The 22,564-nt window shown below is 38.2% G+C and overlaps 1 protein-coding gene across 1 annotated transcript; it reads right to left on the bottom strand.

Moving 5' to 3' along the window:
* On the bottom strand, positions 4,339-22,103 carry LOC109227337 (general transcription factor 3C polypeptide 3). The gene is made up of 18 exons (XM_019392460.1): positions 21,679-22,103; positions 21,215-21,329; positions 19,957-20,064; positions 19,377-19,558; positions 18,033-18,228; positions 15,031-15,288; positions 13,997-14,143; positions 13,568-13,646; positions 13,220-13,333; positions 12,973-13,142; positions 8,721-8,839; positions 8,252-8,375; positions 8,068-8,139; positions 7,547-7,673; positions 7,268-7,382; positions 5,315-5,505; positions 5,099-5,211; positions 4,339-4,930 (listed from the first exon to the last, which is right to left on the bottom strand). Exons 1-18 carry the CDS (start codon positions 22,023-22,025, stop codon positions 4,664-4,666), a joined length of 2,844 nt encoding a protein of 947 aa, XP_019248005.1. The 5' UTR covers positions 22,026-22,103; the 3' UTR covers positions 4,339-4,663.

Raw genomic sequence — 22,564 nt, 5'->3', positions numbered from 1 at the left:
GTTTTTAATTACAAAAGCATGCCAAAACGGCAAAGTTACAAGAATTAGAAAAAGAAAAGAAAAGCTAAGTTGCAGTATCTCCAGAACCAGGAGAAAGAGAAGTGTCCGCGCCCTCGGGAGAAGTAGATGGATCCACCGATGGCTCGACATTTTCCCTAGTTTGATCTTCAACATCATCGTCCTCCGATTCCTCTTCAGTTCCCGAGAACTCGAAAACGGAACCGGAAGGACCAGGAGCATCAAATTGTGCTGGGAGTCCATTTTTTGCAGCTAACTCAAGCTCACGGGCCTTCGCAATTTCGGCATCAAAATCAATGATATCAGCTTTGGCCTCTTCCAAGGTTTTTCTCCTCATGCTATACATAGCGTAAGGTTTCTCAACAATGAGGGAAGCCGCTCGGCACTTAAGCTCTTCTTTGACTTGAGCTACCTCGGCAGAAAGGCTTTCCCGGGTGGACCTAACAGATCTGAGACTAACATCAAGGTCGCGGACAGTTGAACTAAAGATCCTATTATGCTCGATAGTTTTCCTGTACTTCTCTTCCAACTGGGCGTGTTTCGCCCCCGCATCAGCAAGCTCTTCGATTTTAGAGTTCAAGGCTGCCTCTAAATCAGTCACTTTTTCAGCAGCGACAACCTCGCGCTCGGTTGTAGCAAGAACGACATCACGGACTTCAGCCCATTTGGCCTTGGATTCGTCAAATCTAACCCTCAACGGACTAATTTCTTGGCTAAGGGTTACCACCTCTTGCTCACTTTGCTGCAAACGAGCCTCCAATGCAACAGCCTCAACAGCCTTGACTTCTAGTTCGGAGAGGCAAGCGACACTTTGCTCCCGCTCTTCCAAAAGTTGATCCTGAGTAGAAGTAAGTTCTTCCTTATCACGAATCAACCTCTGAAGGCCTTCGGAAGCAAGAAAGTTGGCCTACAAATAAGAAAGGTAAAACTCAAAATACACAAAAGTAGACAAAGTAACAAGGAAGGAAAGGAACGTACCACTGCAGCATTGTGCATGGCATTGTTCAACAGGCACTCTCCCGAGAGTGCCCGAACCTTTTCCCAATCTTTCTCTGAAGCCAAAGACTTCAAATAATTAGCAAGCCCCACTGGCCGAGAAAGCAGGTTGCACCCGGTAGAAACAGAAAGGGTAACATTCCTCCTCCGATGGGGATCTTCAGAAGGAGCAGCATAATTTTGCCCCAAATTCCCATGAACTGGGGACTGGGGAGGAGGAACATCTCCTTCGTGATCAGATGTGGCCGCTGGAGAGATGTAGCAATTGCTGGTGGGAGAGTTGATGAAGAGGGAAATGATGTAGCAATTGCTGGTGTTGGTGAGATGGAAATGAAGCTGATGGAGTTGAAGAGTAAGAAGCAGCTGCCTCAAATGCAGTGCTGGTTGTTGGATGCTCACCAACCAAAGACGGCGGGGACTCGGTACTTATCCCTGCGATACCGGGAACAACAATGGGGGCCCGATAGCGGGAGTTGGCATTTTCTACTAAATCAAACCCTCCCCAAAGCACTGAGGCATCGTCCTCGATTGGTGTAACTAACTCAACAGATTGAGCACTCTGTTGAGTTGATGATGAACGTCACCTTCTATGTAGATAAGCCGCATCATCATTGGCTTCTCCATCATCGTCAATTATCATGGTGTCTATGACTGGTCCGGGAGGAGGGCTACTAATGACAACTTCCGGAGATGACACAGAGGCAATAGTCTTCGCCGTCTTATTCATTTCCCTGGCCACAGAAGAACGCTTTCTTCTTGGTTGCTTGTTCTCCGGCCAGGGACTCCGTAATGAAACACCTATGCCCGAAGCAGGTTCGGAGACACCTGCTGGAGTAAGCGCCTCCTGAAGCAGCCTCGCCGCATCAGCAGGATCAGACAAGACGTCCTCCTCGGGGACAACAACTGAGCCCGCAGGTAGACCTGATTTCAAGGAAAAGATAGAAGGGATTAGTCAAGTTCTTCAAATGAAAAATTGAAACAAGGTGAGTTTGAATTACCATGATTTTTGGCCTTTTACCCATATTTAAGGGCCAGTTATTTCACAAACCTGTTTCGGAAGTCGTAACATCCAAAATCTTCTGAACCCACCGGTCCAAACCTTCAACCACCGGTGGGATCCATCGAGTTACTGAAACATGCAAAGGGTAAAAATTCAATACGACTACAGAAGGATATTTGGTAAAAATATCAAACAAAGATCTTACGAGTGCGGTTCCAAGCGGCCGGAAAGGATGATGCCATTGTGAGAATGATGTCGTTGGTGGAAACTGCGGCGAACCATTCCATCCACCCATGGTCGCTGTCCTCATCTATGCGAGTTAATAGAGCATGGTGGCCACGTTTGCAGAGGTTTATCATTCCCCCGCGGAAGATCTTTGGGGAGTAGAGATTCATCATATGAGCTAAGGATAGCTCTTTTCCAGTCTCCTGGCACAAACGCAGAAGGCAAGCAACCGTCCTCCACACGGAAGGACTTACTTGCGCCAAACATACTTGGTAGCGAAGGCAAAATCCGCAATTACGGAATCAAGCTCTCCGCTCAGAGAAAACGCACCCAAAGTAAAAGGATACGTGTAAAAATATGTAAAACCCTCCTTGGGAAGGGTCACTCGCTCCGACAGATTAGGAGAGATAATATCCAACTCATGGCAGCGGCAGTCTTCCTTAACAACAGGAATGTGGAGACGGATGGAAGAGGTATCTACTGACGGCCCATGTATGAGAGTTAGCAGTAGGGATTTTTTCCTCAAAGTCTTTTGTGGTAATAAGACTTCTAGGGATTATGGAGCCTACTGTTGGAGAACAGAATCCTCGGCCTTTTTCTTGTTCTTTGAAGAACTAGTATGATTTGAGGAAGAAGCCATTATGTGAAAAGAGGAGAAAGTTTTTTGTTTGAAGAGAGTTAGAGAAAAGATGAAGAACAAAGGTGCAAATCAAAAACTTGGAAAATTATGAAGTGTAAGGGAAAAGGATGATGCATATAAGTAAAATTTTAGCGGCTAAATTCATGGCCATGATTGCATCGTTAATCGGCAAAAACTGTGTTGAATCGTGGGATGACGCGTGTTCGGGATAACAAATGCGGAGAGACGTACGTCTAATCAACCGTCAGAAGCCTAAAGAGGGAGTTATAGAAATTCCCGCCAAAAGAGTATTTCTACCAACTTCTCGGTAACACAAAGTTATGTCACGAAAAGCAGGGGGACTATTTGTATAAGGTAAAATATGATATGACACGTGGTCATCTAAAGGAAGGATACGTGGAACCCATGACGAGGATGGCCGAACACAGATATTTCGCTTGTCACCGTAAGGGATAACGTTCATAGAGGTGTGTTAATGCCTTGCACCTGGTAGCATTTAATAAGGAATATTCTGTAGTATTAAGAGCAACGGCCCGTTATAGGGAATTTGGCATTTATGTCCACCATTACATCTTCATCAATGACCCTCATAATTGACACTAAAGGAGGGCACGATCCTAGGACCTCGTTCCCTAGGCACAAGTATAAATAGTAAGCTTAGTTATCATTGTAAGGGACACGAATTTTCTGGCAAACTTACACTACATTCTATACAAAGCTTAATACAATTTTACTTTCTTGCTTTTCGATTTCACTGTAGCTGTGCCCGGAAACCTTGTTCGCGAAACTGTCATCTCTGTTGTTTCATCTACAACTTAAGGCTAAGTATTGCATAATTCTTTACTTATTTTATTTTCAGGATCAAATTAATTCACTTATCTAGAAACCACGTTTAAATTCAACTGTACCGTTTTATGGGTAAACACATATCCTCCTACTTTTTTGATTCGTTTCATAAAAGAAGTCAAACATGTAAGTTCTATACAAGGATAGTCCTAAAATGATCTTTCTATTTTATTTTATGTCACTCCTCTTTTTTTGTTCGTTCCAAAGAAAATTGACGCATTTGCATATTAACATATCATGTTACTTTTTACTAAAGGTGTTTGGTTGAGAATGTGGAACGGTGAGTGTCAATTTAGGTTTATGATTCGGTTCAAATTGCTACATTTATACCAACATCTTTGGCTCAAGTATTTAAATGTAAGACCAACTTCCACTCCTATGAGGTTGAGTGAGTTCCCTTGGAGGTTAATGTTTTTATTTTGCTAGATAATAAAATGGAAAACAATTGCCCTGCCTACTAAAAAGCATTATAGACAATCACTTTCTATGAACCCTATTGTCATTCTTAATTTATTGCTTTATGCACTCTATTGCTTCTCTTTGTTTAGTATTCCCCGCAAGACAGTTAAAACTTAAAATAAATGGTGTATTTTCAAATTGACAGCAGAATAAAAAACACGCAACACCTCTTTCCCACCTACCATTGACATATTTAGGTGCCAAGTTCCCACAAAGACACAAACCTTATGTTAGTCTGTTCACTGTTGATTTCACATTTTGCCTTCGTCACGACACCAAGCATTCTTAATAGAATTTCAGTCGCTATATAACACTTCAATCCTATATCAACAGATTCCGTGCACAGGTAAAGCATGATGGGCATAAGTAAAACCACTGCCATCTTACAGAAAGAGTTAGTGGTTGTGTGAAAAAGGAGTTCAGTAGTTCTTGCTACAAATAACTCACATCTTCAAGAAAACTATAGCACATTATCATTATCATAGGGTACAATAATCTTTCAGTATTTGTCTTGCCAGGTCAAATGCTCCACTCTTTTTGTAAATCAAGTGCAAGTTGTATGCTGCTTCTCTGCGAAGATCACAGTAACCTGGTTTTCTGTTTTCGGCAAGATCTGGGTTCTCATTAGGAAGCTTTGGGATGGGATAATCATTTTCGTGAGTGTCAAGTACCCTTTGATAATATATGGCAGCTAGAGAAACAAGACCAACATGATGATATGCTCGACCAATATTGTACATTGCTTCCTGCAAAAGAAAATCAAGGAGTTCCTTTAGATGCCCCAACACTTCCTGTGTTGATGTAATGGAAAATATTAAATTTAGGTCATTACCAAAAAAAGTCATTTCAAATTGGACTTACAAAAGCAGACATCAGACAAAAAGAAATAAGGCTAGGCAAGTTCAAAGTGTAACCTGTCTGTTTCCTGAAAGCTTCAAATTATTATACAGGAAAGCCATTCCCTGTAGTATACACTGATGCTTGTTATGAAGTCTGAATCCAAGAGCTACATTTATTAACGCGGTTCCTGGAAACAAAAGCAAACGTCAAACTTGCAAATTGATATCACGAAAGATAAAGACTGCGTCAACTCTGCCTTCTTTTATTTGGTTGCTAGAAGAAACCCATACCCGCACAGAGATTTATCAATTGATTATCTGTCATCAGCTTATAGGCTTCTAAATATTCTCTAGCCGCTGCTTGATGCTGGCTGATCGTGGTAAACTGGTGTCCAGCAATAATAATTGGTGGTACGCAATCTTTGTGTTTGGTACGCATATTATGCAAGAACTTGTTATGTTTTGAATACCGAATATCCAGTCTGCACATGATCATCCATAATAAAATAAACAAATAACAATAAAAATCAGAGATAAGATCAAGCAGTCTTAAGTTTATAAAATAAAGGGTTCTCTTCTTGATTTGTTCAGAAAGGGTTCTCTTTTATATCTTATAAGGCTTCAAATCTTATTTTGGACAAGATTCACTGTACTCTCATATCTGTCGTAACTGCTTTACACTGATGCTCTACTGAAAATACCTTTTCGGGTATCACAGTTTAGGTTATAAAAGAACTGAATACATAGTCAAATCTTAAAACAATATAATTCAACCCAGTATGCTACAGTACATACATTACTAACCTAACTACAGAATATAACATTCGAGAAAATATGGCACGACTGCAGAGATGTTTTAGTTTCAAAAAAGCGGTGGACAGGAAAACAATTGAAAGACTAGTAGACCTCTAGGCCGACAACAAACCAACTGAAGTTACTAAGTAACAACTAATTGTTGTAAGTTCCAGTTTGAGAACTGTATTTATTTTCAATGCATAAGATAGTCCCTCCTTCCCAAACTGAAGAACCCACTTTAGCTAGCCTAAAAATTGATACCAGAAAGTGTGAATACATTCTGTTTTCATTTTTAAAGAGCATAGGAAATAGAACTAGAACACGTGGAAAGCTTGGAAACCTAAAGATGTCAAGTAAATTCAAAAATAATATAGAATTTTATTATTATATGTCAATTTAACTTTTTGACAATTGTAAAGTTGAAATTGCTGTTGCAAGAAAGAAGTCAATCGACAGTTTAAAATAAAAATTAGGTCAAACAAAATAGAAAAGGAGCATAAATCATTTATCTTTTGATAGTCTTCATGTGATTCTCAAAATGCTACTGGACAAGCCGGGCTGCTGGAATGCAATACGGCAACAGGGTGGTGAAATAATACAAGATTAGGACAAAGATTAATAAAAGCAAGTGTGAATACATCATTATACTTTAATTTGTTAGAGTATAGGAAATAATAATTGGAAGATGTGAAAAGCTAGGAAGCTTAAAGATGTCAATTCAAAATAAATATAAAATGTTATTCTATTGAAGGAAAGAAGTCAAATAAGGAGCATGAATCAAGCATCTATTGATAGTCTTAATGTGATACTCAAAATGGTACTGGACAGCTATGTTACTTGGACTCTTCAAAAATGTTGTTGGGTGCGTGTCGGATCCTCCAAATTTAGTGCATTTTTGGAGGATCCGACACGGGTGCGGCAACACTTTTGGAGAGTCCGAGCAACATAGCTGGACAGGGTGGTGGATACCAACACAGTCAATGGAGCCCATGTCACTCCATGAATTCTGTAGTGCATTTAGGATGCAGAAATCCTATGAACCAACCCATGCTGGTGCTTGCTGACTGTTACTTAGTCCCCCAAAATGCCCAAACGCAAAACAATTCCTAATTAATTTTGTAATGGTGCATGTAACTGTAATAATGTCTAACATCGGTAAATCTATTGTATGCATTATACGAATTATTTCCAACATAATTTACGTAAAACACACGTATCTGCACACATTCTTCAATCTCAACACATGGGATTTCAGCAGAATCACTGAGTGCAAACAAACATTTACTAACAGTTAATTTCCTCTATTATTCCAAATGGCGAGTTAATGCAAAAGCACCTGTTATAGAACAAGGGAAACAGAAACTGGTTCAACTAGCATGACACATACGGACAATGCCAACTACGAAAGTAGACGAGTGTTCAGAATACTGACAGAAATTCTGCTGATACCTTGATATTACTTTGTAGTAGCAATTCCATGCTGCAAAGCTATAAGGATGCTGACTGACAATATAACGAGCACAATCGAACCCACGGGTGGGATCAGCAATGTTATATCCTACTTCTGCAAGACAGAAAAAGAACGTTTTAGCACGCACGCATCTTTATCTTTCACTTCACGACATTACTCAGCCAAGTATATCTGAACCTGTCAATATAAGTCTCAATGTAGTTTAAACAGAACAGAAGCAAAGGGAGAGAGTGCAAACACTACAAGCTGAAACTTACGAGCTCCTAGAGCTTGCAGCTCCCCTTTCTTCTCAACAGACAACGTGCCGGATGCCAATTTAAGACAGAGATTAATGATCTCCAGTGCATCCCAATACCGTTGCAAGGATATTAACACCTTGCACAACTACAAAAAGAAATCTAAAGTTAAAATTTCCAGTCCGACATAATTATAAGTAACAAAAGGGCCAAGAATCAGAAGGAAATTGAAAATTAATTTAGCATTAAAATTTCCCTTACGAAAAATATGTAGTCATATCCAACTAAAACATGTAAAAAGGACATCTCAGACCTCTGATTAGTTCAAATGACCGTATCTAGTACTGATATAAAAATTGTAAGCATGTGTATTTACGAAAAGAATAAACATAATAAGTGCATTAGTGCCTGAAAACGGAACAAGGGGAGTAATCACATGAGACAAGCATGCTCATTAAAGAAGAAAAGATAGAATAAGAAATGAAAGGAAAGGAAGTAGTAAAAAATAAAAGACAGATGGATGGGAAGCAAGGAATACTAACATCTATGATGAGACACAGGTGCTCCTCGTCTTTTAGAAGATCTGGTAGTGGAGGCTCTCGGTATGCATGCCCCTCAAGAAATAGGATAACATACAAGAAAGAAGTAAGTTTTAGGTCAAAATCAAGGGTTTAAACAGTTTACAATATGTTACTTTACATAAGAAACGGGCTATAAGCTTCTCACAGGAGACTCGCTGTCCGAATCGTCACTTTTCCAGTCAGCTCCAGCAGCCAAAGCTGCAGCTTTTTTTGCTTCCTTTAACATTTCTTTCTTCTGAAGTAATTTTCTGGCTCTTGCAGCTTTTGACCTATCAAAAAGCCACAAAATTAGTTATTTGCACAGACATTACCGGCCAGGAATAGGTGTTACAGATCATTATAAACATTACAGACATGATCAACAAGATTGCACTTGCAAAATCATGTGTAGACTTACTCGAAGGTAAGTGAGGTATGTTTATGAAAAGAATGAGCTTGGAAAAGACTAAGGAAAGATTCCCAAAAGGGAAACAAGAAATTGAAAATGGCCAATTTAACAAATTTCAAATTCCACAACTCGACTCCTGAAACAGCTTGGTTGGATACTTTTGCCCGTAGAATCTTCAGTTAAGGAGCGGAAAGAAAAAGCAGAACATGGTAAAATTAAAACTCACAGATCAGAAGCCAAAGCTAAAGGCCTAAAGCCATGAAAGACGGTATCAGTTTGGTGATCATCCACAACCTTGATTCTTTGAAATAGAACACTTTTAGACAGCCTTTTCCGCACTTTAACCTAAAAAGTAGATCAACCAATTAAAAGGAATAAAGTTAGATACAAGGTAATCTCTGGGAGTTCAAATGATGCTATCACCTGGACATTTATTAAAGATGATTAAATAACCTGAATTAAAAGTGTGCATATATCTACCAATAAAAAGAAAAGGTAAATGCACATATTTTTCCAGTAGGGTTATGACTTGTGCTTGAGTTCATTCGGATAACAATTATGGACATCTCTAAAAAGCAATTTGCTTATGCAACTAGGCTATCCATGTCCAAGATAAATTTGACCTTGCATGCACCAATTTACTTACTTCAAGAAAAAATCCTTGATACACTACTGATGGTTTGATAGACGGAAAAAATGAATAAACTGGTCTTTGTATGCCATATAACAGACAGTTTACGAGTGTTAGTATACCTCCCCTCGATAAATATTGCCTCTTCCATAATGCTAAGTTGTTTCTCAAATTTCGGCAAATCACAAGCCCACTAGTTTTTATATTTTGTACCAAACAGTAAAACCAGGTTATGTCACTGGAACTGTTGCAGTACTGCATTTAAGTATCCATGCCAAGTTAAATAGTTGAGGATTTTCAATAAGGCACTATTAGGCAGATGGTTATTGGAGGTTTGGGAGAGAGGAACATGATTTTTGGAGAGAGATGAAAACAGAAAAATACAGGGTCTTGGAAGGGGCTTGGAGGATTAAAAGAGTAACTATGCCTAGTTGTGGGGTGTGAAGGAACAAGCTTTTGGGGACACAGGTGATGTGGGGACAAAATTTTGAGATTACACTTCCTAACATTTACGGAAATTTCATTTTTGTGCTGATGGAGCGAAAGAAATGCAAGGTGTTTTTAAGAGCAAAATTCCTTACAAAAAGTTAGCTGAACTGTATTTTGTCCTTCCATTTTTGGTGTAAAGAATTCTGTGCAGATGAAACTGAAACTGATGAATATACTCTTACCTTTCTCCCCCAAAAAAAAACATTTATGGAATTTCATGTCAAAAGGAGATGATAGTCCAATGAATCCAGAGGATACAAGATGGAGAAGTTTTTCTGGATTTAAGGTTTAGGAGGAACTTTCAAGACTGTGAAGTAGCAGAATTCCAAAATCTAGTAGATTTAGTTCACCAACAAGGAACATCACATGATAATTATGATGTACAGAGGTGGGGCGAGGAACAATGGAGTATTTTCGGCTAAGTCATATCATGAGAAGCTCCTGCTTAGTGAGTACCACATAGATTGATTTGGATTCCAAAGATACTGAGAAATATGTGTTTCTTCACTTGGCTAGCAACAAGAGGGGTGATATTGACGGCCGAGAATCTGAGTAAGAGGAAGGTTACGCACATTAGTAGGAGTTTTTTGTCTAATGGCTTGGGATATCTTAAGTTATGCCAGGCATGGTGAAAGAGCTAATGTTCAGTTGGAATTGCGATAGGTGGAAGAGAAGATGCAGCGCATGGAATGTTGCTCTACTAGCTCTTATGTGGGTCATTTGGAGAGAAAGAAATAGGAGAGCTTTCAAAAGTGTTGAGTTGAACTTTGTACAATTGAGGAATAGCCGTTTATCCCTTTATTCTTTTCGGTGCACTCATGAAGTTCCTTTATATATAAAAGATGGGGTGTCATTCGTAAAGAACCATATCTTTTTCTAAGATTTCTACTCTTTTGGTATACTTCTTGTGTATAGGTGTTTTCGTGCCCATACATTCAATAAAATTATTACTTCAGCCAAAAGATATCCCTGACAATCAGTATTTTTTTTTTATCAAGTAAAATAGGGTTTCATTAATCAAGCATCCAGGGATGCAACTGATTGCAAAAACATATCGCACCTCCTTTCAAAACATTGCAGTCCTAACAACTTAAGGAGCTTACAAAATCAAAAGGATCTGAAGAACTGTTTACATATAAGTAAAAGATCACTTATTCATAAAACATCAGTACCAGCTTCGTACGAGAAAGTACAAATTACAACAGTAAGGATTCGTGAAATCCAGCAGTACATCAAATATCATTTACCAAAGAAGCCTTAAACCAAATTTTCAGATTCAGGATACATTTATATTTTTTTTGAAGCAAGATAATATCATTGAAAGGGGGCATCAGGAAGATGCCAGAATAGAAAAGAGGATACATCTATATTTAACATAAGTAACATTCTCCTCCCTACCCTCAGAACACCAACAGTTTCTCTCTAGCCAAACTCTGCACAAAATACACAAAATGGAACTCCTAATGACAATCCTAGACAATTTGTCCGAATACCCCAATCCTGCAATTGAAAAAAATGCTAGTTTTCCAATGATGACTACCTCCTCTGGGGCAATCTCACACTTCTTTCAAGTTAACCCTAAGCCAGTACTGCTTGGAACAACATAAGCGCCTACCGCAGATATGTCATCTAAGATACCTCTATATTGCAAAACACCAGGGTGATTGTCATTTGCAAACAAAAAAAAAAAAGGTGATACTTCAACACTGCCATGCCCCTTACACTTATCTAAGTCCCTTCAAGTAGCCTTGTGATACAACTATGTCCATCATCTTGTTCAACGCCTCCTTTAAAATATCAAAAAGAACATGAAAATATCAGATCCACTATCTCAAACCTCTAAGAACACAGGCTCCCATTAACTAGATCAAAGAACTTCGTCATTGATATGCAAAGTTTGGTCCACTTTCTCCACTTTTCTTTGAAGCTCATATTTTTTTATGAATAAGGGTCAATGCTTATGGCTATTGGAAAGAAGCACTAAGATAGTGAAGCAAAACATAGTAAAAATTCATGTAAGCCCCTTACTATGTTAATAATTTCATCCAGTACAAAGGTCAGGTTACGCCAATAAGCTAGTAAAAGAATTGACCTATATTTGTGGCTATGTACGTTCCCTTTTTCGCCTTCAAAAATTCTGGAGTTTCTCCCAATCCAGACTTTCCACTATACAGCCTGTGGAATAGTGTTCCAAATGTTGTTTGCATTTTTTAGAAGGATATGTTACTTGCATTTTTGCTGAGATCTCTTCTCCTCCAACATTTTAGAAACTCTATCGTTGAGTTAGGCATTGACCAACTAATTCCCAGGATATTTAGGAAAAGACTCCAGATTTTAGTGGTGACTTCGCAGTGGCAAAATAGAAGATTAAAATCCTCTGGTTGTTCCTCGCATAAAGAGAATCTACTGCATAAATGGAGACCTCTTCTCTAGAGTTTAACTGGATGAGTCAAGCATCACTGGCTACAAGCCATGTAAAAACACTTCAGCATGGATGGAGCCCTGTTGCTTTGGGTCTCATCTTCATCATCACAAAGTACAGGAATCCATGGCCAAGGACTATTATGGTTGACTGATGTAGTTAACTCTCTTTTCCTTTACGCCTGGGGTTGTTCAACATTCCGTCGACTCCAATTTTCAGATTTGAATACCATTCACACCCCAACAAAGACAGATGAAGTAAATTCCTTTTTACTGTGCCATGATTGGCATGGATATCTTACTTTGCTCATTGACCCTGAGCCCTAAGTCTACTTGAAGTTGCTTGTCCGGTATTCCAGAAAGCTAATATCAGATTCTTTTCACCATCACAACAATACGGTAGTTAGGTTTACCTCTAAAGCTTGTAGAACAATTAAAATACAACAAAGGTATATCTTCATTATCAATGACTGAATTGAGCATCGGAAGAAGAATTAGGCCAAAATTAGGATTAAGTTCTGGGGAGACAAAGGCATGTGATGAGCTGGAAAACAAGACACCTACATTGTCATTTGTCGGTGCATTATTCTTCAGCTACATTTCAGCTTTTCTTCTAAAAGTTTAATGGCTTACATTCTAGGAGTATACCAGTTACGCCCAGCCAGGAAGTTGCAATTGCAGCTTCACAAGCCAGTTGCCTAGAAGAGGAAGCTAGTAAGTACAGTGACAATGAATGACTTCTGTGCAAGTTTCAACTCTAGTAAAGTATTTTATGTCATAAGTAGATGTTTGTGAGTTGCATAAAGAAGCTCCCATGTCATCCTTTTCCCCTTCTCTCTTTCTCTCTCCCTCTCTCATTGATAGAAATATTAATTTTTTTATGAAACCATCCCTAAAACTAACACATTCTTGGGTCAAATAGAAAGTGTACGCTTACCTTTTGTTGTACAGACTCAAGAAACAATGTCTCACGAATCAAAGGAAAAATAACATCCACACAGGCCTCTAGTGACCCTTTAGCTCTATAAATTTGACAAAGCTTCAGCTTTATCTTGCTATTAAGCCACCATGATTTTGGTTCATCAGAACTTGAGTCAACTGAAGATTCTGGAAATGAACCACAGAGATCTTAAAAGACGATTACAACCATCCAATTAATAGAACGCTAAGTATATGATTTGTACCTGATGCTTTTGGAGGGGAAAGCACAAAAACTGCTTCATCATCTTTGCCTTCTTCAAGGAGGATCGAGGACAAAGTTAATCGAGCATCAACACTATCCTCAAGTTCATTTACAGCTGAAAAGAAAAAACAATCAGCTAAAGACACTTCATAGATTTGAAGCATCAACAGACTAAGCAAGTCACTGCCACAAAATAATCCCATTTAGCAGGAGGTACACAAATAAGAAGGTAGGTTACGTCACACCAGAGCCATAAAATACACACATACTATATAATATATATATATATATATATACACACACACACACACACACACACACACACACATATCATGTGCTATGTGGATACCTTTATGGAAGTAATCAATTGCTTGTACTCTTTCCCTCAAAAACACATAACACTCGGCAATTTTTAAGTGTAAATAGCCCTGAAAAGAATAGAAATAAATTAACCACCAAATGATAATAAAAAAATCAAAAGATGGATATGCATGCATTAATAGAAAACAGAGCTTGCTTTAGGTTTATTTCAACAGCACACAGGCATGGGAAAATAATGCAACCTATTAAAGAGAACATTTCAACTATGAAATTTCCTGTAAATTTACTAGTTAATATTTTCAAGAAGAGTTTTTCTCAATAAAAAGATCAATTGAGCATGGTCGGTCTGCTTGATAGTAAAGAAAGAGAGCATACCTAGACACGTCCTTTCAAATAAAAGGATAAAATATAGCAATTTACATAGAAGCAGTACAAAAGAGGAGTTTCATTTCTTTACTTTATTCTTGACGTCATCTCCTTCAAGCATCATATAGTACTTCAAAGCAGATTCATAGTGTTCAAGGGTCATAAGTGAGTCCGCAACCTCAGTGACTATGTCAGGATGTTGAGATGCATTTTCTTGTTGTAGAGCACTGAAAATAATCTGCACATTGCTTGGCAAAGTAAGAATAGCATATAGCTTCAGTTCAAATTCATACAAAATCAGTATACAAAGTTTTTAGAAATAACAGAATAGGATATGTAGAAGAGGTAAGATTGGATATCACTTCAGGGTTAAATTAAGTTTTGGGCTTTAAAGACTAAAGAAGTCGAGAACCTGTGACATTACGGGGTTCCAACTATGGTACGAGGTCATAGTTAAGAAATATTTAACCAATCTTGAGGTGTATAAACACTTCTGGACGCCTCATTTTATCAGAGGCCTCCTGTTCCTCAATCTTCACCTCGCAAAACTACCCAAGTACTTAGGCCACCTTAGAGTCCTTTAGCTCATTCGCTTGTAGCAAAGTCCCTGGGTTCCTATCCTGCATGTTCTCCCCTAAGATAAGCTTTAAATTTACCTAGTATCCCATCTAGTGCCATTACATCTAGTTTTGGTCCCAAGTAACTGAAAGTAGCTTTTCTAATTTCTGATGGTTCAAAGTTTTAGTTGAACAATCTCGATCACATTTAGCTTTTCCTCCCTTGTGTTGTAGAAAATATGCAGGAGCTTTAGAAAATGGATTCTCAGATAGATATTTTTCTCTTGAACAGCAACACCCACGTGTAACCCATAGACAGTAGTTAACAATAATAGGAAAATAGAAAAAGTCTGGTAACCCAGTCCAGTTGCAATGACTCCAAGAGCATGTAGAAAACAGAAACATCAATTCATACTCCACTTTTATATTCATCAGCACATTGTGTTTCACTTATTGTTGGAGGAACCACTGCACTTTATCAGCCTTTACATTGCATTACATGCCAGTTACTATGAGTGATGGCACTACTAGAAACAACAAGAAACTTTAAGACCAAGCTCCAACAAACCTCTGCCTCCTCCATATGACCAAGATGTAAATGACATATTCCAGCTTTGATACTTAAATTAAGAGGCATCCATTTCCCAGTAAAATATCTCTGCTTTGCACACTCAATTAGATCAAGAGCTTTTAAGTGTGCATTGTCTTCCATGTGCATCACAGCTAACAGATGTATCACACTTAAATCAGCTTCATTTGGATGATTTTTCAGGTAGTCTTCCAGGATACTAACAGAGCGCTCAGCTTCGCCACATTTTCTGTACAACTGGAGAAGTAAACAGCAAGTTAATTCCATGCTGAACAGTGGAATAAGGGAGTAAGTACCATTTGATACAGCATTAGTTACACAGACAAAAAAGCAAAAAGCCTGTCGTCAGCAGACTAAAGCAACAGTCTTTTACATAAAGATACTCTTGGCATGTTCTCATCAATTTGCCAGATCTAAGTTCACTCTTGACAGAGTCATAGGAGTGTCGGTGCATTTCTCTTTTTTTTTCCCTGGTCTCAGTGCAATCCCTTGCGCACGATGTTAGTTGCTTTTCCAAAAGTAAAAATGTGTGGATGTACTAAGGAACTTTTCAACTACAGGTAAACCTGGTAGAAACAATAAAGAGAGGGTATTTAATAGAAAAGATTCAGGTCCAAATAATTACATCAGATAGAATGTGCAAGTTACACAAATAGCGAAATAACAAGACATCGTCTGTGATGATTTGTATTGGACTGTAGAACAATGTTATACTAATAAGTGAAGGTGCTAAAGGACAACAAGGTAAACATAATATCACATGAAGGTTTAAATAATTACATCAGATAGAGTGTGCAAGTTACACAAATAGCCAAATAACAAGACGTCGTCTGTGATGATTTGTATTGGACTGTAGAACAATGTTATACTAATAAATGAAGGCGCTAAAGGACAACGAGGTAAACATAAAATCACATGAAGGTTTAAGTTGTCTCAAAAATCTACAACCTCTTGGGCTTAATGAGGATAAGAACATAACACGGTGGGAGCAAAGGTATATAGGCGACACTAATTAGTCGGAATTAATGCTCACACTTACAGTAGGTCTAATGTTTTAGGGTACACCAAAGGGGAAACAATTGGGGTTTGGACTTGAGAAATAACTTTCAAGATTCGGAGGTGACAATTTTCAAAAAATCCTAGAGCTACTATGCGTACAGATTGTTAATCCGAAAGAGAAAGATGTCTGACAGCGGAGCGAAAGAGAGGAGAATTTTCAGGTGTACTCTTTTGAACTGTAGACGCCTACGGAGAGAAGAGATGGCTTTCCAATCTCAACATATGGGTTTCTACAGCTCTCGAGAAGGCATGTTATTTTCACGTGGTTCGCAGCCAGAGATTCAATTGTCAGGGTAGATAACATCAGGAAGAAAAAGATAACACGCATCACTTGGTGCTGCATGTGCAAAGTTTTGGAAAAGGATATAAATCACCTGTGCTATATTGTCGTCAGCGAGCCAATTATGGTGGACAGAATCAAACCCTTCGGCTCTTCAATGGGTGATGAAAAGGACAGCTAACATGTGAGGTCTAGACGGGCCTTCAGATGGACGAAAAGACTGGAGCGAGCACGAGAAGTAGCTCATGTGGCTATGCTGTGGGCTTTGCGGACATAAAAATGGCAGAGGGCATCTAAGGGGGTAGAGAATATTTTTGTACAGATTAGGACTAATCTCTTGTTTTTTTTTAAAGATAACAAATGTTATAAACTTCAGCACAAAGGAAGTGCTGCCAAATTCACAAAAACACAAGACGGATCCAGTACATCCTTGATTTTTTTAGGACTAGTCTCTTGTTTTTTATATAAACTTTTAGGGCACAGTTTCGTTTTAGTACAGATGATTGGGTGCATTATTGTAAAGAACCATGCTCTGGTATAGGCTGCCCACTTTTTGTATGCCACTTGTATCATACTTAATAAATCTTTAAGTTACCACGAAAAATTAGGATGCATCTCCTAAAAGCTTCTGACTCTAGTTGGAGACGTGTATGTCAATCTTGGGATGAGTGAGATTTAGAGAACCTCTTGTTTTAGGGAACTTCTAATTTGCCTGAAAAGACAGCTTATTTACCAATATTGGAGTGTAATAAGACCAAATACAGTGTAGAGGATTCATATAGTTGACCCGAACTAATTTGGAATTAAGACATAGTTGATTGATTGATTTAACTTAGCTGCCAGACATACTTTCCCTTGGTGTGTCTTCTAAGAACCAGAGAAATGACCTCTGTGACAGTACCTTTTCTCTCTTTTACCTTGCATTCAAAAGTTTGATTAAAATTGTCATATCCTGTTATCATTATAACTATCATCATCATCATTATTATCAATTTTGGTGGTGGTATTCCTTGAGCCGAGGGTCTATCGGAAACAACCTCTCTATCTTTACAAGGTAGGGGGGTAAGGTCTGCGTACACACTACCCTCCCCATACCCCATTTATGGGATTAAACTGGGTTTGTTGTTGTTGGTGGTGGGGGTGGTGTTGTTCTTATATTGTCTAGTCTAGTAATACTAAATATTTTCCATGTCAGCCGTTGCAGTGTTCTGCATTTTTTAGAAATGTGGTGTCACATGTTTGTGTTGTCTAACTCAACATCATGGTAAACTACTTTCCTACTTCCATTGTGCAAGTTTTCAGGAACAAATAACAGTACATCAGCATATGTACCCTAACGAAATTTCACTTCATGTTTATCTTCTTTTCTCCCTAAATAAAAGTCAATCATTCATCATTTTTAACGTTATATACGACTAGGGCTCACCTCAATGAAAGTAAAGCATGCTGTCTTCAGTAATATAAAAGAGAAAGGATACCCCATGCAGTAATATTAAGGACGAATAATTGAATGGATCAACAATAGCAGAAGAAGAGGCATTTAGCATGTAACCATTTGGTGCTTTAGCCAAGAAAATAACTATATGCAAATAAATGAGACAGCAAAGTTTGACAGTACTGAAGGAAGGATAGATACAGAAACCTGAGCAGCTGTTCTAAGCACTTCAACATCATTAGGGCATCGACGAGCAATTTGCTCGTATGACTCTGCAGCTTTCTGATAATCTCCAAGCTCAATGTATATTGAAGCCCGGTGATACCTAAGACTAATGTCATCAGGATCTGCTGTTATTGCTTTGGAAAGGCAATACCTGGCCTGTCCCCTATCTCCCTGCTCTCTGTACAGTTACAAACTAAATTTTAACTGTAAAGCTCAAGAAGCACCAAATGTTGCAAAATAAAGAGGACTCAGAAAGCAAGCTTATACAACAAAACAAAGCATAATATTGGCAATGGAATCACGGTGAACAATACGTATCCATTATTTCATCATGGGTTTAAAAGGGAACACTCAAATGTATGTCACCACATATGTGAACGCATTCCTAAATTAGATGACCAAAAGATGTGACATAAAAAAGAAACTTTGAAGTAGGTTGTCACTCAAAATGTAGAATAATTGAAATTTGTGCATCAACATCACGACGTGCACAACTTGATGCTTTCTTAATTATTATTTTTTCTAAATGATGGAGGTATCCGGGCCATCTTACACGCACCTTGAGTAGTTCCACCGAGTACCTGCTACCTCCTACCAGCACAGGTACTAGGTAACCCTGTCCGCCAAGGCTTAGACAAATGAGAAGAGTGAATTTTGCCTCTGTTGGGATTTAAACCTGAGACCTCAAGGTCGCCCCCCCCCCCTCCCCCCAACCCCAACTTCATTGACCACTAGGGCATACCCTTGGGTGCAAAAGAAAATGAAGCGCAAACCTGATGCTTTCTTAATTTTCAATGCAGAATGATAGCAAATGCACCCCAACCATATATCAATTTCAGCTCCTTTAGGAACAAACTATCAATATAATTGCATCTTTTTGGTTCATCTCTCTCAATGTACAGAAAATAAAAGTGATACAGAGAACACTTACACTAGTCCGTCCGTCTCAGTGTATCTGTTTCCTTTACTATTTCAGATAGTTAAAGAAAACAGTAAATGATAATGCAATTTTGGTGATAGTTTTCAAAGGATTCCTTTCCAAAAGGGATCAGCATTTCAGGTTGAAAGGGGACAAAAAATTTAGCAAGAGGCAATAACTTTTTCGCCCCAACCATTAAATCTCTAATTATATGCAGACAAGAATCCACTCCGCGTAGGAATTATAATACAGCGTTAAATGAAATGGGACAAGGAATAAGGGTATGACATATTTTTACACCATATATAACTAAACTGCTTACCTACAATTCTTTTGATACATGTATTATATGATACGAATACGAAAGGAGAAAAAGAAAAAGAAGAGATGAAACAAGGAATTCTCACATGGACCAATCGACCAGGAGCTTCCAAAGAGACGCATCCTTCGGTGCAAGATGTGCTGCAAGCATGTAGAAGTCCATAGCTCTCTTCTTATCGCCGATAGCATTGTAAATTAGGCCAAGTGTATGGTATGGATCAGGAAGGTTTGGTGAAAGACGAATGACTTCACTCAACACACGTATGGCCTGCAACAGAGAACATTAACAATGAGAAAAGTAAGAAATGGAAGGACTACTAGCTGAAACCTGAAATAGAGCCCTTCCTGAAGCAAAGCCATAGAATGGGGGAAACAGGTGTGCACATATTTTACAGATAAATGACAGAAAATATCCATAAAAACAATTAGAATCAAATGTTCAGAAAAAAAAGTGGGTACAGTTTCAGAGCAGGACCATAATCGACAACAACAAAGAGAAAATAGCAACTTGATGTGTCAATTCATATCTCTTATACTGTGTAGAGGAAAGGCAATCTTTCTGTTTTTCATGCCATATAGATATCATGTCTACATGAAAAGCAGAGAACTATACAGATCAAGCAAAATCAGGCTATAGAACAAGGATGCATGACTCTAGCTGCATACCTCCTCATAACGGCCGTGTGCATAATGAAGAGTGGCATCACCAAGTTTTCTTTTCAATTCTGAACTGACTTTATTCTTTGTTCCCTTTCGCCGACCTCTCTTCTTGAGCTACATAAGGTACAACATAACATAGTGTGCAGAAGGTTACTAACGGCTGCACAATATTTACAGTAAGCAAAAACGAAAACAACTTGCAACCCTGAATAAAGAAAGGAAAAGATAACAGGATGCAAAAAGACTATCCAATAAACTAACTGAAAAGGCTTGTACTTCAGACGATATTGTTCAGGACAGTCAAAATATAGCCAAATGTCATTCAAAATATACTGAGAACTGATTGAGAAGCTCCACAACATCCATGATCTTGTAAAGATTCTTTTGATTCTTCGAGAATCAGGTAGTTGATCTCTTAAACCATTCATAACATCCATGAATTGCTTATAGGTATTATGAAAATGTTTTGGAGGCCCAAGGTTCATTGGTAAGAACCAGAACCACTAACAGTTGAGATCATGGAGTTTTTGCTTAGTTAAGCTTATAGCTGGCAATGCGTCTTGGAGTGACATAACCTTAGCAGTTCAACTGGAGATCAACAAGCTTATCCTCAAAGCTAGCTTTGGTAAGCAAGATATTATTGCATATCCTCAACACTCACGGTATTCTTTAATCTTTCTCCAAATGATTAATGATACAGGTAGTGCAATTTGATTATCCTTTTTACAACTATATTAAAAAAGAAAAAGAAAATCTAATTTTGATGAGATATAATTCGAGATCTTAAGCTTGAAATTAAGGAACTTGACTTTAAAACCTCGTATAAGGATCTGAAACCCAAAAGCTGGTAACAGTAAAATAAAGTCCTACTATGTATTGGTGATTCCAATTTTTCAACTAATGACTACATATAAGAAAATGTGCCTCTAACCATATGTTTTTCTTTCATGAAATGACTTAGACTATTGAAGTTTAAACAAATACTGAATATCTATATTTTAATTATTCTTTAGTTTTCTAAACTTTAATAATCTGAAGATGTTTAAGCTCAAGTATAGCAGTTCTCTTATGGTCCAGTTAAGAATTCTTAGAAAAAAAATAATAGCCAAGAACCAAAAAACAAAAGAATGTAACAAAAAAATTGCCAAGGTTCAGCTTGGGCCAATGTTCTGCCTACATCTAGTATTTTGTAGATGGAATTCAAAGTTTGTCCAGACTGCTAATGACAACAAATTATACAGCAAATAACAAGTTGATGTCATACCTTCCTTGATCTTTTCCTCATCCCAAAATTCATAGCTTCCAATATTTCGTCAAAACTTGCTCCAGGACCATCCACTTGACTGTCTTCTAGCCTAAGTTTCTTCGATGGGACCTCACTGCACCCACCCACCCAACATGGTATAAGAAATTAATATGAAATGAAGGTCGACGAAAATCTAGTCCGCTATCCAGACAAAGATGCAAATAACTGCAGTCAAAGAGATAATTATCTACACCCCCGTAGTTACATGAATATAAGAATTTGTTAGAAGTGTTAGAATATGATAATTAGAATATGAAAGGAGTTAATTTCTTCACAAAGTGTCAATTTTTATGTCTGAAATTCACTACTTTTTGTATGTCCTAGTACAAGGAGTTTTCCAGTTTACATCACAGCAAATCATTACCGTATAAAGAAATACCTTAAATTTATTTTATTCTTTCGCTTCACATTATAAAAATTACCTGGGAGAAGGAAGAAGGGCACGAGCTTTGCGCTTTTTGGCAGCCAAAGCTTCATATTGGTGCTCGAGGCGCTCAAACTGTTGGTATGGCTGGAGTCCAGAGGCATCATCTTCAGTAAATGCCAAAGGATCCATTTCTGCCCCGAATCGGAATTTATACTCTCCGCTTCCATCTTCTTCTTCTTCATCTTCTTCCTCTTCTTCGTCCTCCTCTTCTTCTTCATTGTCAGCCTCTTTAGTGTTGACATTAGTGTTATCTCCTTCGTCTGCTACTTGCAATTCCAATTCCTTGGGGTGTTCAAAGGCATCAAACTGAGGCGCAGTCTCTGTTACGGTTTCTCCTTCCATGATTGTCAGTGGTGCGTTGAGGGAAAGCCCGCAGTCGAAAAAAAATAGCTCCTCAATTTAAAGCAATTCGTTTTTTCAATGAAAAAGTCCAAATTTGCCAATGAGTTTGTGAAATAATCCAATTTGCCTTCCATTAATATTTAGTGTCATATCTACCCCATAAACTTTGACACATGGGTCCTTTTACTAATGTAAAACGGTCAATAATAGTCCTAAACTATGCGAAATAGTTCATATTTGTCCCTGAACTTTCACCACCTTCCTCGGTCGCTATTCATCATTCCTATAAATCAATCACCATATTAAAAAGAGATCTCGGATCAAGGGCTTTCCGCTCTCAAAAACACCACTTGGAGACCATTTTTACTCTGCTACTATTCATTTCCACGACACTCACAAAGAGAACATATACAACTTTTACACAAAAGCCTCCTTATTTAGACAATCTCGCTCAAACTTTTATTTTTACCACTTTTATCAATCACCATTTTACCTCCATCAAAAGACCACCAACCCTCTATCATTAAGTATAACCCACC

Source organism: Nicotiana attenuata, chromosome 6 (genome assembly GCF_001879085.1).
Source record: "Nicotiana attenuata strain UT chromosome 6, NIATTr2, whole genome shotgun sequence".
Classification (NCBI taxonomy): domain Eukaryota; kingdom Viridiplantae; phylum Streptophyta; class Magnoliopsida; order Solanales; family Solanaceae; genus Nicotiana; species Nicotiana attenuata.
Note: the sequence above shows the minus strand (reverse complement) of the source record. Positions and strands in the feature narration are given on the sequence as shown.